Source organism: Nothoprocta perdicaria, unplaced genomic scaffold (genome assembly GCF_003342845.1).
Source record: "Nothoprocta perdicaria isolate Ctin4 unplaced genomic scaffold, notPer1 scaffold_68, whole genome shotgun sequence".
In the NCBI taxonomy this organism is placed as follows: Eukaryota; Metazoa; Chordata; class Aves; order Tinamiformes; family Tinamidae; genus Nothoprocta; species Nothoprocta perdicaria.
Window position 1 is genome coordinate 2,104,347 of NW_020455954.1, and position 16,447 is coordinate 2,120,793.

General features: G+C 47.8%; 1 protein-coding gene across 1 annotated transcript in view; it reads right to left on the reverse strand.

Moving 5' to 3' along the window:
* Nucleotides 1-472: 472 nt before the first annotated feature.
* The window catches only part of LOC112956861 (fatty acid amide hydrolase-like), a 17,320-nt gene continuing 1,345 nt past the window's right edge, over nucleotides 473-16,447 (reverse strand). Inside the window, exons 2-20 of the mRNA XM_026050330.1 lie at nucleotides 16,366-16,422; nucleotides 15,274-15,311; nucleotides 13,966-14,106; nucleotides 12,323-12,385; nucleotides 11,107-11,227; nucleotides 10,621-10,713; nucleotides 9,360-9,520; nucleotides 8,166-8,251; nucleotides 7,874-7,957; nucleotides 6,551-6,613; nucleotides 6,342-6,419; nucleotides 6,162-6,250; nucleotides 5,458-5,494; nucleotides 3,875-4,023; nucleotides 3,394-3,456; nucleotides 3,043-3,118; nucleotides 2,516-2,600; nucleotides 2,250-2,337; nucleotides 473-1,768 (exon numbers count right to left, since the gene is read on the reverse strand). Coding sequence (XP_025906115.1) covers nucleotides 1,658-1,768; nucleotides 2,250-2,337; nucleotides 2,516-2,600; nucleotides 3,043-3,118; nucleotides 3,394-3,456; nucleotides 3,875-4,023; nucleotides 5,458-5,494; nucleotides 6,162-6,250; nucleotides 6,342-6,419; nucleotides 6,551-6,613; nucleotides 7,874-7,957; nucleotides 8,166-8,251; nucleotides 9,360-9,520; nucleotides 10,621-10,713; nucleotides 11,107-11,227; nucleotides 12,323-12,385; nucleotides 13,966-14,106; nucleotides 15,274-15,311; nucleotides 16,366-16,422 — 1,683 coding nt within the window. The 3' untranslated portion in view covers nucleotides 473-1,657. The remainder of the gene's footprint in view (nucleotides 1,769-2,249; nucleotides 2,338-2,515; nucleotides 2,601-3,042; nucleotides 3,119-3,393; nucleotides 3,457-3,874; nucleotides 4,024-5,457; nucleotides 5,495-6,161; nucleotides 6,251-6,341; nucleotides 6,420-6,550; nucleotides 6,614-7,873; nucleotides 7,958-8,165; nucleotides 8,252-9,359; nucleotides 9,521-10,620; nucleotides 10,714-11,106; nucleotides 11,228-12,322; nucleotides 12,386-13,965; nucleotides 14,107-15,273; nucleotides 15,312-16,365; nucleotides 16,423-16,447) is intronic.

The window sequence follows — 16,447 nt, forward strand, 5'->3', positions numbered from 1 at the left end:
CAGGAACGGGTCTCTGGGGGAGCTGTGGAGGAGCCAACACGGAGGGGAAGCGGGAAGCACCGGGGCCTTTCAGCAGTGCCCGCAGCTTGCCAAGGAAACCCCAACACCAGGGCAGTTGGGCGCTGGAGCTCATGAGAAGGGCTGGGCTGCCAGCTTCCCGGGAGGAAGCAGCGTGCTGGGAGCCGGGCTGACTTACTCTCAGCACCTGCTCCCTCTGCCCTTTTCTTCCCAGCCTTAGCAAGAGGCAAGTACTCATTTGTTCTTTTTTAAAGCAAACCATTTACTTTAGGTCCTAGCCATTGTACAAACCTGAGCTCCCTCATTCCACCCACAGAATTATGTAGAATTATGGATAAAAATTACAGATTAAATTAGTGTTTCATTTAGGAAAGAGGAAGTTTGAAATAGTTTCCTTTTGTAGACGGTGACTGTTTCATACTGCCCTTTCTAACCCCTACAGGATTAAATCGGCAAATATTCCTCCGGTATTTTCTGCAAGCAGCAATGTTTCTTGGAGAAATTTATTCTTGTCAAGTGCTGGTCAATGCTTGCTATTTCCATACGATGCACTTTACCAGTGTTCCATCTTGCAGGCATATTAATACTAAGGTATTTTAGAAGTGTTCAATAAGTTATTGGTAATATTAGGGGAAATATTGTGCTCTTAAAATCTGCTCTTCATAGAATTGAACTATACTAGTATCTCGTGAATGATAGTGCTGGTAGTATCATACAGGGGAACTGAAGACAAAAGACATTATCAAGTTTCATTACTTCAGCTATGGATGCTGCTAACAGCTGCTGCTAGCTGTTGAGGTTTTGACGTAAGTAATTAAGGGAAAAGTAGGTCGTGTTTGGGGTTTTTCCATTCAGATGCTATCTGCCTGCCAACTTTAGCCATCAGTAAGGTGCAAGCTCTCTTTAAAGGTGACTTAAAACAAACTGAGAAAGCAACAGACAAGCTAAGCTTTGGGAGAAACTGCACTCCCTCCCTCTGTTCCTCCTCTCCGTCCAAGCTATGTAAGAATGCAGTGCGCTTTTCTGTTGCTGACAGCTCCTCCAGCAGCCTCATCACAAGGCCAGCAGTTTCCCTTCTCGGATATCTGATAAGGAGGGTAACAGGAGAAGGCTCTGAGTGTTAACTCCTTCTGGCAAGCCTGCTGAGATCCTCTTCATTCCAAGGGAATGAGGTGCTAAAGCCCTGGGAATGTGTCTATAGGGGAAGCTGCCTTTCTCCTGCAGGAGTCGCTTTGTTACATCCTAGGGCAGGGGAGAAGGTCCTTTGAGAAGGTTTAAGGACTCGGGATTGTGGCTTTTCCATGTAAAGCTGCCTGAGCACAATCCACCTGCCTTCCGTCTTACACATAAGAGCCATCCAGGAAAAGCGGTTGCAGAAAATGGTTGCAGCTTCCCCAGCTGGCAGAAAAAAAGGAATGAGCTAGCACAAGTGGTCTCCCCAGTATAACCTGGAATATCCCCTACCCAAAAGGGAGCAGAACTCTGCTCACATCAATGCCTGCTTAAATCAGTCTTCCTCCCCTTTCTTCTCGTGGGGCTGCTAAACTTATTGAGGTAATCACTGAAAATAAGTCCACTCTTACACTTACAGGTCAGACTAGGAACAACAAGTTAGAATATTGCTGATATTGGCCACCCATCATGCAAGGATGTCATAATAAACGGAGGGTTTTTTGGTCTGGTGACGAAACTGCTCCAGCTTCAGGCCAACCCTGAGCAGCGTAGCTTCATCCCACCATTTTGTCATGACCTAGGAGAGAGAGGGAAAGAAATGGCAGGAAGGGAAGGCCCTCCTGAAAGCCCTGCAGATTATGGCTAAAATAACTTGTAGCAGCATCAGAAGTGCCCAGGCTTTTCCCTCTTACCCCAGTAAGTGGGACAGCACTGCATTTTGGATAAAGGCAGCTCTGACAGCTGAAAAACACACTTTCATTTACATGACACCATTTCAAAAGGAGAAGAACAAGGGAGGGCTCAGAGAAATTACGTAACTGAAAATTAGGAAAGAGGGAAGAGTAGTGACAGATGATAGGGGCAGCCAGGTGGTTAGTAATACAGGTAAACTGGAAGATAAGAGAAATCCAACTCCTAGATGCCACAGAATTGCCTTCTAAGCAAGTCTTCGCTCAGAAGCTAAACCTTCATTACCATTCCCTCTACATTCCTCAACGGTGCTGCATGGAATAGCAGAACCTGGTTACAGTGGCTTCAGTTCAGAGGGACTGTCTTACCTGGAGGTTGATAGGAAGCCCAGCAGCAGAATATCCAACAGGAACCACCAGCCCTGGAATGCCCGTGAAGTTGCCAAGCTGCATGAACCTGGGGGAGAAGCTGCCATCAGCAGTCCAGCCTTGGGACAGCAACAGTCTCAGCCTTTCTGCGGGAGGCAGCTAAGCTGGAGCTGTCCTGCTCTCCAGCCTGAGCTCCTTTGGCTAGTGCAGCTCGTCCCCAGCTACTCCCCAGCTTGGTTCTACAGCGTAAGCAGCTCTCTCCTCACCTCATGGCCCGCACTGTGAGCGAGAAATCGCTGAACCCGGTCACGAGGTCGGAGTCGTGGATTCTTGGGGCAGTAGAAGCAGTAGCTGTGGAAGGGAAGAGACAGGCAGTCGGCAGACACCAAGATACAGCTCAGCTCCTTAAAGCCATGTTTGATCCACATGGGTGATGCAAAAAATCATTGAGATTTTGTATTTGAACAGCTGGGTTTCAGTTGGAATGTGACCATCTTAATGTCTAAGAAGCAGATGTCCAGTCGCCCCTGTGTAACCATGCCAGCTCTGCAGGTTGTATTTCAGCTACCAAGAAGGACTTTTCTGATTGCCATGGATATGGGCAACAGGTCTAGAAATGTGCAGCACACACCCTAACCCAAACCCATTTTCCTCTACAGGCCTGAGGCACTGCGAAGTCTTTGCACAGAAGTCATGCTCTTAAAAGTAGGGAGGGGAACTTAATGAAGTAACTGTTCTTAAAATGCACCGTGCAACTGTTTGGGAGCAGCTCCGTGGCTAAAACGGCTAATACCTGGGGTGAGGATACAGTTCACAGTGGAGAAAATCTCTCGCAAGAAGCCCATGCTCCGGGTCCTCTGCCGATTTGCCTGCGAACAGAGGGACTCCTATTGACAGGGTCTCCTGGTTCACAGGGCTCACCTTTGACAGCCCCAAAGCCTGCACCGATGGGTTCATTCCTGTAGTTGGGACTCAACGTGCAATACACCAACCCGTCCCAGTGGTGGGGCCTCTGGGGTGCCCCACCATTTAGCGTGTCCCCACAGCAGGAGGCCAGATTGCTAGATAATGTATTTCCACAGCCCATGCCCAAGGAGATTAAGTGAACCCTCCCCGCCAGCCTCCACCACAGCATGTTCCTCACCGTAATATAGTCCAGAGCTGTGAACTGGCAAGCCACAGCCAGGCTGATCCGAGTCTCCAGATTCTGAAACAGGAATCCTTGGTCATGGCTCTGCTTGCAGCTAGCTAGTTAACAATATCTTCTTGTTTTAGACAAGCACATGGTAAGAAAAACTAACCAACTCCCTCTTTTCTCCCGACCTTTCTCATCCTTATTAACGTTGCAACAAGCACCTTACAGTTCTAGCAACCGCAGTTCACATCTTTGCACACTTGGACAGTGTTCCATGGTGACAGGAAGAGTTTTGCATTGGTCATGACAGTTAGAGATGTGGTTAAGAGCAAGAAACTGGGCTGGATATTTCTGGAGTTCTCTTTTAGGTCAACATTCCTGTATGAGTAGTCCCCCAGCGGTTGCTTTGACATAGGAAAAGCAGAAGAACCCCACGTTTCTTGCTAGTGTTAAGCACTGGATATGCATTAACCCTGATTCCACTACTTACCAGTTGATGGAAATGTTTGTTGAAGTCAGGCTGCAGGAAGTCCCTCATCTCACTGAGGATAGAGATTCCATGAGACACTCGCACCTCCTCCATCTCCGGAAGAAACACTTCAACCACGCTGGCTCCCTGGCTCCGCAGGAACTCCACAGCTGAGGACACAACAGGTTGAGCAGGCAGCACCCTTGAGTTCAGCAAATGTTACCGGAGGCGGAAAGTCCCACTCCCCTGCAAAGTCAGAAATTCCCTAGGCCTTCAGTGCATCGTGTGGCATGCAGGCTGCTGTTCCGACACTTAAAAGCTTTAGGCTTAACTGGATCTCAGTGCTCCAGCACTCCAGCAGAGCCATGTTGGGCGCTAAAAGGCAGGCTCATAACTCACCCACTACATTTTGAGCAAGTTTATCTCCTCCCTCCATCTCCCAGATAACCGAGACAGTAAAGATGGGATGAAAATGCTCCCCGGAGCACTTGACATGACCAGTAATGTAAGGGCATGAAGCGGTTATTTAGCACCAGGAGATTCGCATTCAAAGCCTATTCTGAACAACAGTGGTAGGAGAATCTTAGGACGGGCTCAGAGACCAAGTCAGCAGAACAGGGCTGCCAAATCCTAACACACTTCAGCAAAGCTGAACATCAGCACTTTGGTGAAAAACAAGTGTTTAGCATCGTATGAAGAACAACATTCTTTGATCCCAACTTGTTTATAAACTCCCAGGCTTGCCTATTTCACTGACATATGGTGTGTCCCTCGTAATAAAACTCTTCCCCCTGTGGAAGGAAGGCCAGATCTCTGAATTCTTCTGATGGATAAGTAGGATAACTAACCATCTGTCTTTGAAGCTGCATGCCATTGGGAGAGGAGCTGTGTTTTCAGGGAACCTCTTGGGCACTTTAAAGCCTCACACTGTCTTTTGGATCTCTGAGTGCAAGGATGTTGCAGAGTCTGTAGCACTCTGTGTCTACAGAAATAAGAGCTTAAAATAAGGAAGTTAAAGACAATTCAGGCTAGCAAAGCCCAAGTACTGTGAATCACCTCAGTTCCAATGTGGTCAGCTGTTCTGCTAGAGACTCTGGAGCCTGTCTCCTCTCCCAGTACACACTGGGAGCTCAGTTTTGCTTAGTCTAAAATTTGACAAGGCCACCCGAATGGTCCTCTTTGGCCGATTCCAAGGAAACACCACGTGACTGGATGCATCGTAAAGACCTGGCCCTATCTTTCCTGCTAATCAGTGGATTGCCAAACAAGTCCCTCTGCTCAGAGTCTTTCACCACTGAAGCTTGCAGAGTGAGCATTAATAAGCACAGACAGAGTGGCCTTTATAGAGAGACAGAGACTTAGCACATTAGAGCCCATTCTTCCATTGTAAGCAGGCGAGCCTACAACTGCCGTGCTTTTTAACCCTCAGTAGTCAGGAAGATTTCCCTAGTACAAGGCTACTGCTGTGTGTCCAGCCAGACAGTTTTAAGCATCTCCTATAAAGGACTTCAAGCCAGACCTCTTTAATGGGTGCCCGAAAGGAGCACCGAGTGATCCGAAGGCCTCGGATAGATGGAGCGACATGACACGCGTTTGCTTTTTACCTTTCTCACAGATGGACAGGATTTCTGCATCACACGCCTGGAGAGAAAGAAGAAAGAGATTTTCATAGCTGCACTCCCTCCCCCTAGGACATGGCTTCACTCCTGTTTCTGTCTCCTTTTGGGCAGCTTGGAGGCTCTAACTGCACGGAGAAGGAGTGGTCTCCCTTTCCAGGGGAGAGGATGTTCCTCCTCCACACCGAGACAGAGCCAGGAAGAGCCCTCGTTCTCGCCCAGGGAGGAAACCCTGGGCACCTCTGTGGGGTTGCATTGCAATTGCCGAGCAGTACTAGCTTGTCAGTCCAGTTTCTACATTGGAATGATGAAATACTGTGCAGCAGCAGCTACAGTGTTGTAACCAAATGGATAAACTAATTTACCTCATTTGTTTTTAAACAAATTACTTGTTGGAAGCAGTTCAGAAGCATCACCTCCAAGGCAAGTACTAATATGAGGAAGCACATCGCCATCAACTGGATAGAGTCATTAGCTTCCCTCATATTTCCCCTTGACCTTTGCTCAGAGGCCTGTCCCAGGAAAGAAAGTCATCCCGGTGGATAATAAATTCCCCTGAACCATATTCCTCTCTAAATAGAGAACTAAATACGAGGAGCTCTCAAGTTGACAGGCAAGGGGCACTGACCATGCTGAATTCCTTCAAAATCCCATCCTGCAAAGCATCTAGAGGAGAGAAAAAGGACAGGTACCTTAAAAAACGTCCAGTCCACTCCCAGCTTTAAGCCCCTCAGGTCCGGTGCGCACATATTTGACAGGGTTGCTTTGGGCTGCTTTAGTCCTGCAGGGAACAAACAAGACTTCCTCTCTTGATCTTGGATACCTCCGGGAAGGCCGATCTTACGGCTGACGGAGGGAGAGGTTTCACCTACCATACGGGCAGAGTGGATCCGGCTCAGCAAGCACGCTGTACACAATAGCTGCATCTGCCACCGAGGTACAGATAGGGCCTGGCAAAGAAAAATCAGTGTGTGGCAAGGGACAAACAGGACCAGCTTTCCAAGGCTTTGTGTAGGCACAAATTGCATCCCCGAGCAGCAACACCAGCACACAGTGAGGTCCCTGGAGTGTGGGTTCTTACCCACACTGACGGTGGAATAGGAAAGCGGGAGGCAGCCGTGAGAACTGATCCGCCCAAAGGTACCTTGAGAAAAAGAAACACACAGGTAGATATGCAAGGCAGTAACAAGCAGTTGCTGACATGGTCTCACCTGGACGGTTCTGGCCCTTCCAGTCATGTTCCTCAGCATTTGACAGTAAGCAATACACGCTGCCAGTCACTTCTGTGAGGTGTTTCCCAGCCTGAACACTGATTATTCAAAACCCAGCTCTCCTGACTGTCTTTCTCATCAGTGAAGACGAGACTCGTAACTTCAAATACTGAAACCATTTCCACCCATAAGAACTGATCTAGTGAAGAGGAAACATGTACAGGGATTTATGGAACGCATGCATTCAGATATACAGAAGCAGCACTTATGGTGCAAAGGATGAAGAGGCAGAACCAGAATTATCAACAGGAGGAGAAGCTGGACTCTGGGTGCAGATCACTGCTTCTGAAGATCTCACTGCTTCACCAGTGAGACTTAATGCCTAACACCGGTTGTCTCCTGTGAGTGTTCTTGTTGTCTCTTTCTGACCAGCTACATGTGTCGTAAGTGTCATGATCTTCCTGTCACGAGTCAAGTTGAATCAAGTCAAGTGCTTGTAAACAATGGAAAAACAAAGTGTTGGTTTGAGTGTTAGGTCTCAAATGAAGCAGCCAAGATCCTAAAGGGTGAAAAACTTTTCCAAAAATCCAGTATCTCTTTCAACCGGCAATTCTGCCCATCTCTCCATCCTCCAGGCTGCAATTCTGCCCTGTGCAGAGTTTCCGGGGCATGTTCCCCCTCCTGTCAGAAAAACTCCTTTGCAAACATGCATCCTTGACACATAAGTCTACATCCTGGTTTGGTACCAGCCTCCTACCCAGTTTAACGTAACAGATAGGAGTCTGAGCAGTCTCAACCTCCCCATCTAATTGAGGTGATGGGAATCCATGTTTAGTACAGCATCTTTTCACTAGCTTACCATGGATACCTGACCAAGTTGGGAAAATGTCCCAGCAGATGCGCAGATGAGGATAGAAAAGTGAGTAGAAAGAAAAGCAGTACGTGTGTTTTGTTGAGCATTTGGCTCACTCAGAGAAGTTAATACTTTTTTGAATCTCTGTTCAGTGGTCAGTACTAGGAACATTTAAATTCTGCCAATCCCACCCAGGATGTTATACCACAGGGTGTTGTATCTGGAGTTTCTGTGGCTGGGTTTTGCTGACAGGAATGAACACACGGTGCCTCACTTGTTTGTGGCCTCCTATCTGATGCAGGAAACAAAAGTCCCCCCGTCATGACTGCAGGGGCACTACCTTTCAGCCCTACCACGCCACAGAATGAAGCAGGAATCCTCACAGAGCCTCCTCCATCTGTGCCAATAGCCACAGGGCAGAGACCTACCAAAAAAAAAAAAAAAAAAAACTGGTCTGAGATCAGAGAGGTGTCACATTGTCCCTTCCAGCCTGCTGCCAGCTGTGGCCAAGACAGTGCAGAGAGATCTCTGCTGGCCTAGGAGTTTCCCCCCAGCTTCCCTCATAAGAAGCCAATGCCTGAAGCTCAGGCCTTTCCTCTTCCCACCCCTGAGCTCAACTTAGGGCCACTTACCTGCTGCCACAGCTGCCGCCGACCCACTGGAGCTCCCACCTGTGTAGTGATTAGGCTTGTAGGGATTCCTTGGGATCTTGTGGTACCTGAGGCAGACAAGCATTATGGAATCTTTTTCTAGGAAAGGCCAAATGCATTATAGGGCAGGGAAGATCCAGAAACACAAGTCAGGGATTCAGTTCTCCCAGTAAAAAAAACATACTTCTATCCCATAAAATTCTCTGTCCCTAGAAAATCAGTCCCACAAAGGATCTGTAGCTGAGTCCAGTCTCCTGTTCTCATAGGCAGCCTATTTGAGGAAGAGCAAAGGAAGAGAAAGGATGCCATTCCAGCTCTTTTCTTTATGATGGTGCTGTACCATGTTAAGCATTACACATTTCCAAAGGATGGGCAACTTGCTGACCAGCTCTTAGTGTATCACGAGCAGATGAGCATCCCCTTCTCTGCCCTTTTTCCTTCCAGAGCAGAGACCTCAAACTTCCTAGTCCAACCACAGTGCCCATCCACCAGAGAGGCCTGCCACCTTGAAAGGAGGATAGCCTGATAGAGCCCACGCAAGGGGAAATGCCCTGGCACTCTGCAATAGATGAGGAGGGGGTCCTGGTTCTGTCTATGCATGCACACAGTTCATCAGGGCCATCAGGACCACTGCTCTGGAAGAGCTGTCCTCAGCTTGCTATAGTTGGAAAAATCACAGAACTAAAACATTACAGGAACCTGTTTTGGAAATAAAAACAGTAAGCTCTCCTGAGCTAGCTGTACCTCTTCTCATCATTAAGGGCCTTTCTCTGTTACTGTGATTAAGCTGAATACTGTTTATTTGTTTTCTGTCCCTGAAGCTTTCACCTATCCCTTATCCTGTAAACATTTATGCTTCCAAGTCTGTAAGTCTTGGCAAAGCAACATCATTATTCAACAGCCACCATTTTGATCCTCTTGTTCCTTTAGTTTCAGGAACCTTTGGGCTTCTACAATTGTCCTGACTTTCCAATCTGCAATGCTGGGTTTTCATATTCCCAGGGCTCCTCACTTCACTGGGCACTTTGTCAGTTTTATTTTCACATCTTTTTCCTATTTTTGCACCATTCCCTGTCAGGTCTGGGTAGGTCTTTTGGCTTTTTTAGTTGGTTAAGGATAACTTAGTTTGGTTAAGGATGGCAGAGGAAGGGGAAGGAAGGGGAAAAGGATTTTTACCCATTTGGGTTGCATCCACTTGTTCCAGTCCCTAGTTCATGCATGTTTGAGACCCCAATAATGATAGCTCCAGCCTCTCGCAGCTTCTTAGCCACAGTAGCATCTTCTGTTTCAGGCTCTGTCCCAAGATACTCTGTTCCCACTCGGTGATGGTAAGGCACCTTAGCAAGAAGATACCTTGTCATGCATCCTAAAACCCTGGTCAGGCAGGCAAGCACATGCACATGCTTCACCGTTTACCCCCACCCCAAATCTCAGACATCACAACCCTCAGAGTTAAGACATAGCCAAGCAGCTTCATTCTTCATCTCATTCCGCATTGGTTTCTGTTAGGAGGGACATTGAACTTCAACTTTTGATCCTTCCTACATGCAGAGAAGCCGTTCTACTGTCATGATACAGAGCAGCAGAAACACACGGGCAATCTAGAGCAAGGCAGTTGTTACACCCACAGGCTGCAGAACAGATACTCTGCCCCACAGCACACAGCCATTCTCCTTTCCACTTGCCTGCGGAAGGAGCTGCAGTGTTTCAAGCAAAGGCACTAAGATTAGACAGGTGATAAAATTCCAGGTGGGCTCATTTTCAGGATACGCTAAACACTTTCCACAGTGTTTACAACAGTGGAAGAGTTCTGTGCATAAAGAGGACTCCCACCCTAAGGGTAGGTATCTGCAGAGCCTATGACAGCTTGATGGCACTGTCAGGAATACTTAATAAGGACTGTTGCTAGGCCACACGCAAAATATCCCATGGCTTGGATTTTGAGAGTAACTTGCATATTTCTGACACGTATGTCCTTGAAAGTAAGGGGAGGGAGATGTTTAGCCAGTGGGGCAGAGTTAGTGCCTGAGAAATCCATGCAGTTCCTGCTACTGCTACAGATGTATTTATTCACTTTGTCAGGTAAGGGATGGTTCCCCACCCTACCCCACATTGAACTCCCTAGAGACTAAAGAGATTAGTAGCAGATATGGAGCATGGCTGTCATTGCCAAGCTCTGTCTTCACCTGGGAACCACCAGTCACAAACCTACGTACTACCTTTATTGCAAACAGCTTCTCAGGCTTTTGCTGAGCTGCTGCTCTTAAAACCTTGCTGCAGTGAGTTGCACAGCTTGACCACCTTGTATTTGCAGGAGCAAAAAAGCTACTGTGAGCTGCCTGAAATGGGCTGCTTTGAGCTCCTTCACAAGAAGGAACAAATCAAGCTCCTAGAATGCCCTACAGCATGAAGCGACTACTTAGAAAAGGAAACCCACCACTTTAAACTCTTCCTTCAGGCACACTGGGATCCCATCCAGATGAGATAGGGTACATTTATTCTTGTAACGAGTAGTGGAGGCCTCAGCCATCTGCACAGAGGGGAGGAAAAAAAATAGTTGAACTGAAGATCATTACCAGTTTTAGAGTAGAAATACAAATGGCCATTTTTAGGCTGCTGCTAAGCCCAACTATAAATGTCTTTCATTTTCCACCAGTCTCTGATGAAAAACTATTGCTTAGAGGCCTCTATGCTGCTAACAGATGCCACAAAAGCCCAGGAGCTTTGTTTCAAACATAGTGACTGAGTAGAAAAATAGATTGTCTCAATGAAAGCTGTCTTTGGAGGAAAGGAAGCAAACCTGTTTGCAGACCTCTGCCGAAGGGGGCGGAAAAACATACGTACTTCTGTGAGGACTACACCTGCAGCAGATCTGCTCCCCCTTCTAATGGAGGCTACTGCTGTTGGGGCAGGCAGGCATTACCAGCATTATCTGCTCCTGGTCCCACTGCACTATCGCTCGGAGCGGAGGCGTAGATTTGTCACAGTCCTCCAGCACGGCAATGATGTTCTTTGCGACCTGAGACGGTGTCAGCTTCCCGCTCCTAGGGGATAGGAGAGGTTGGGACTTCATTGTAAGGTGCCCCCACACCATATATATGCACAGGGTTTGCCTCTTATATGTAGCAAGGTGGCAGCTGTCACTTCTGTAACAAAGAACTAGGCAGGAATCTGTAGGTGGTGATTAATTTCAGCACAGCCTACAACGTGTGTCCTCAACACATCCAGACAGGAGACTCCTTTCTTTAAAGGAGGAACCCAGATTTTTCCCAAACACCGGGTGAATAGGGAAACATGGCCAAGAGCATTAGAGAGCCCTCAAGCTCTGGAAAGCCCAATGCTACGAAACTCCCAGCCTCATGAGCTAGGTCTGAGAGGTCGGCCCTCTTTACAGCACACTGCCCATGACAGAGCCACAGGAGCACTGTTATAACCCACCTTTAACACACAGGTCTTGCCTCCCCCTGGCAAGAGGCTACATTACCCCATAAGCAGACCAGGCACTGGCACTCAAGCCTCATAATCAGCAAGAGCCTTGAACACTAGGTAGTCACATCAGCCCTTTGCACCAAGGCCAGAGCTCTCTGGCAGAGGTGGCCATTGAGGAATGCGTGCCAGGAAGTGTGGTCTGAGCCCAGCACATCTGGTCACGTGTGCCAGAGGCTGCTAGGAGCTACTGAGCAACCAAGAGCTTGCAGGGCCACATGCATTCAGCTGCTCCTGATGTTGACAGACTTGCTGGCTGAGTACAACCAAACTGCCTGCAGGAGCACGAGCACCACAGGGACTTGTCAGAGACTTGCAGAATGAGCAACTCTCGTCATCCAGATGAACCTTCCTCTCCTTCCCTCTCACTTGTCTGGGCAAAATAGAAAGTATGTAGAAATTCTTCCCAGAGAGCACTGACAATAATCTAAGCGTAATGGCATGTAAATATCCCTGTGGCGCTTGTCAGAGTTTCGCCAGCTCCCCAGGCTGGCTTTCCTTTGTTATTCTCTCAGAGGGAAAGGACTGCAGAAGGTGGTGTTAAGCAGTGGTACCTCAAGGACAATGCTAACAAAGGAATATGAGAGAGCTTGTGGAACAACAAGCAGGGGAACAACCAAGATAAACTGTTCCCAGACCATAATTTGACCTACCGGTAGCAGTCCAGGTAGTCTTTGATTCCTTTGAAGCTAAACCCATCGCTGGCAGAATCAGGCCTGCAAAGAGAAGATCAGAGGGGCAACTGTAGTGCCTAAGTCACCAGAGCGCACAGGCCCCCGAGGACTGCAGATTCCAGAGGCCCAGTCCAACACAGGTTGAGCACTGCTCACTTCCACTCCACTTCATGGTCATTCTTTGGGCTGCCAGCCCAGACATTTCAGCTCAGACTCCATGCAGACATGCCAAAACTCCACGTATACCAAGGGTGCTGCAGAAATAAGGGGTCAATATTGCCAATGGGTTCGCGTTGCTTCATATACCTACTGTTGCTTCACAGAGCAAGAAAGCAGTTGGTTGAAATTTATTGCAGGTTTACATTTGCTGCTCATCACTGGAACAATACACAACAGCTAGAATATATTGACAAACTGATTTTCAGGATCTCTGCCCCAGCAGTGCATATAGAGCACTCCATATATAGCAGTCCATATCGAGAGGGAAGAGGCGCTATGCAGCACACATAGGAATTTACATCTGCAAGCTGCTTAAAGATCAAGCCTGTCGCTCTAGCACCTATGAAATGGGGCATTTCTCATCACAATAGGAAAGCAGAGGAAAACATGGGAAGAGCCAGCTAGAACTACTACTCCTGTGACGTCTCCATATTATCACTCAATCCAGCTATATCCTTGAGCAGGAAAGCATAAGGTACCATAAGATACTACGCAGGGAAGAGGCAAGGTTCAAGCAACTTGCCTATAATAATAGGCAATATATCAATATTGATGGTAGAGCAGGGGACACAGAGCCTGACCAGTGCCTGCAAGAAATACACTCCTTCCTGCAAAGTGAGGCTGATGAAAGTATTTCCTTGCTCTGTCCTAAAGACTCAGAGAGAAAATCTGGTCTTGCTGCAAGTGAGAAATGACTATCAGGGATGGGGTGTAGCTCACAGACTTAGGTCACTTCCTCAGTAACCACTGGACAGGTCCACGACTGAGGACAAAAGCAGATGGGGAGAGCACCCAGAGCAGTCCAGCTGCCCTCAGCCCATCGCAGCATCAGTTTTCAGTGAGACACACAAACCCAAGTAACTTTTCACCCCTAATCTAGGGGGATTTATTCAAGTATATCAAGAAGCTGAACAGGCAGTTCTCAAAATAACCTGGCTAACAAAGCCTAAACTCTCATGGGTGGTTTTCTCTGTGCCCTGCATTCCTTCTCTCCTCCCAGCAACCTCCTTCCTTTATGTTCTCTTTATGACTCCTTGAAGGCAAGAAACTGCAAACTCACTTGAAGGGATGGACGTGCTGACTAGCCAACCACTAAGCACATCTGCTCTGCATGTGCAACCAGAGGCACAGCGAGGCAGGGACTTGCAGAATTTGGTCTCTCCCCACTACAGAGACTTCAGGAAATTTGTAGAAATTTTATATTGCTAACAACTTATGAGTTACAGGAAGGAAGGAACAGTGGTAAAACTGTTGATTTCTCTTGAAACAGTGATAACTTTTGAAAAGTAGCATGGTGTAGGAAAAGGGGTTTTAATACAGATTACTGACAATGAGCTTCCCACCACTATAATAGCATCAACACATGTGATCTACCACTCCACTCCCACACATCCCTGACTGACCTTGCATCTAGCAGCTGCTTGATAACGTCCGAAGTGTTTTCAGCCTCACCCTTGTCCTCTGTAAGCTCTGCAGCAACCTCTGGGATAAACGTGGGATCTTCATGAATATCAAGGGAACGCAAGAGGGAGAATTTGTTCAGTCTGAAAGACAGACAAGGACCGCTGGAGCTTGCAAGTTCTACAGTGGCTTTGATTTTTTTTTAAGATTGCTTTAAGGTAACTTAATTCTAGGACATTTTCCTTCAGCAGCCTGCTTCTCACAGTATGGAGCAACATCTTAAACTTGAAAGATGATCTCTCACGCTTTCCTCTTGGTAGCACAAAGCCTACTTTGGTTGCTTAACAAAACCGCCTACCTCTTGACATAAGGCCAGCCAGCCTGCATCAGCTGAAGCTGGAAAAGAGCCAATGAAAGTTTCCCCACTCACTTTAATTCTACACATTGCACCCACAAACGAAAAGGAGTGGGGAGCAAAAGACAAGGAGAAAGTGGTAAAACCCATTTATGCAAGCACTAATTCTGTTAAAATAAGCACCTCTTCAGACTATTCCATGACCTGTGTCAATGTAACACATCTATAATGAAATATAACAGGGGTCATAGCGAGAGTTTAGTCTTGGAATAGGTAACAAAGCAAGGGAATCAAGACCCTGCCACAAATGTCAAGGAACAACTCACTGTATAATAACAGTGACAGTAGTTTGATTCAGTCAAAGAAAACCCTGTAGCATGCCCAGAAGCAAAAATTCAAGTGTAACAAGAGTGCTTAACATATTTCTGTGTCTTGGAAACTGCAGAGATAATCCACCTTGCAGGCAACACATACAAACTAAGTGTGATGCTGCAGTTCTTGACACTCTCAGTGGTTTTCAGAGTGAAGTACACTTGAAAAACATATATTCTGACTAAATAGAAACTCCTAGGAGTGACAGAGAAGAAAAGACTAACCTAAAAGTGTAATACCTCAAAAAAACATATTAAAAACTCCAAACTTTGTGTCTGACCTTATTTCCCCACTGAAGCTGGTAATGAACAGAGTGGATTTGCATACTTAGGTTGGAAAGAAAGGCTGCTTTTTTACAAGAATACAGTAAGAAGCAGTTCAGGGAAGTTTCACAGCACCAGGATGGCTGTGAAATGTTAATTTCTTCTGAGGGCCACTCAAATCAGCAGTTAAACAATAATCTAGTAAATAACCACTATGAGATAATCTCATTCAAGTTATGCAGTTTCCTTCTTACAAAAGGTTATGCACTGCAAGCACCTCAATACAGCAACTTAAAGGGGAAAAAAATCCCCACTCTTACCTTAGCAAGAAAGGTAGTAAGATGATCTGTCCAAAAGCCTAGGAAAGAAAAGGGCAGAAACACTTGTTTGTATCTATTTTGACCTCAGCCCCTTCCTCACTGGACAAGGAATGTCGGATGGACTCACAACAGCCGTAGCCTTGGCCTGTAAGTATCCCAAAGAGCATGCTGTGACACGTAATCAAAATATAATTGAAATATACTTATCTCAGGCTACAAACTTGGCCTCAAATGCCTTTCCCTCTCCTCCCACATTCACAGCAGGTAGGGTGTAGAAGCTTACTCTCATTCAGCTTATCCCACTATTAGCATCTCTTCTGTCACCATTCAGCCCCGACTACCCTGCAGGAGTCACTGAACCAGCTCCTGCTCCAAACCGGGTCCACTCGGAGAGCAGCAGGGACTCACAGAACCACAGAACATTCACGGTTGGAAGGGACCTCTAGAGATCATCTAGTCCAACCTTCCCACTGAAGCAGGGACATCCAGAGCACGGGGCACTGGGCGGCATCCAGGCGGGTTTGGGAGATCTCCAGAGGAGGAGACTCCACAGCCTCCCTGGGCAGCCTGCGCCAGGGCTCTGGCACACGGGACTCCACGGGAGCAGGAGCCCCCTTTGACTACGCAGGCACCCGATGGAGCAATACCCGCAGGCCCAGACCAGCCGCGCTCCATCCTGTTCTAGCAGCTCCAGGTGGCATTTCCAAATCACACCAAGGGAGCGTGGCGCCGTGCAAGCCCGAGGCGAGGCCCGCAAGCTTAGATCTATGGAGATATTTATATCACCACGCATTGCAGAATCAGCACAGTCCTGGGAAAAGGCTTGGGAACATCGGAACAGCCAGGCAAGCGTGAGCTCCGCTGCCTTAAGCCTCCCTACACAAAATAAAAGAGAAGCAGAAGCACTCGGGGATCAGGACTCCTCCATGTCCGAGCGCCGTTCCCGGTTGCTTTATCCCGCATTTGCTCTCCCCCACGGTGACAACGCCGGCACCCCGCAGGTTTCCCTCTCCCGACCCAGCGCGGAGGACCCAGGGGGCCCAACCGCCGCGCCCCTCCGCCGGGGACCGTTAAACGGCCGCCGCCGCTCACCGTGTTGGCCACGTGCGCGAAGAGGCGCAGCCAGAAGCCGCTCAGCCGCGGCGCCCACTGCGGAGAGAGGAGGCGAGAGGTG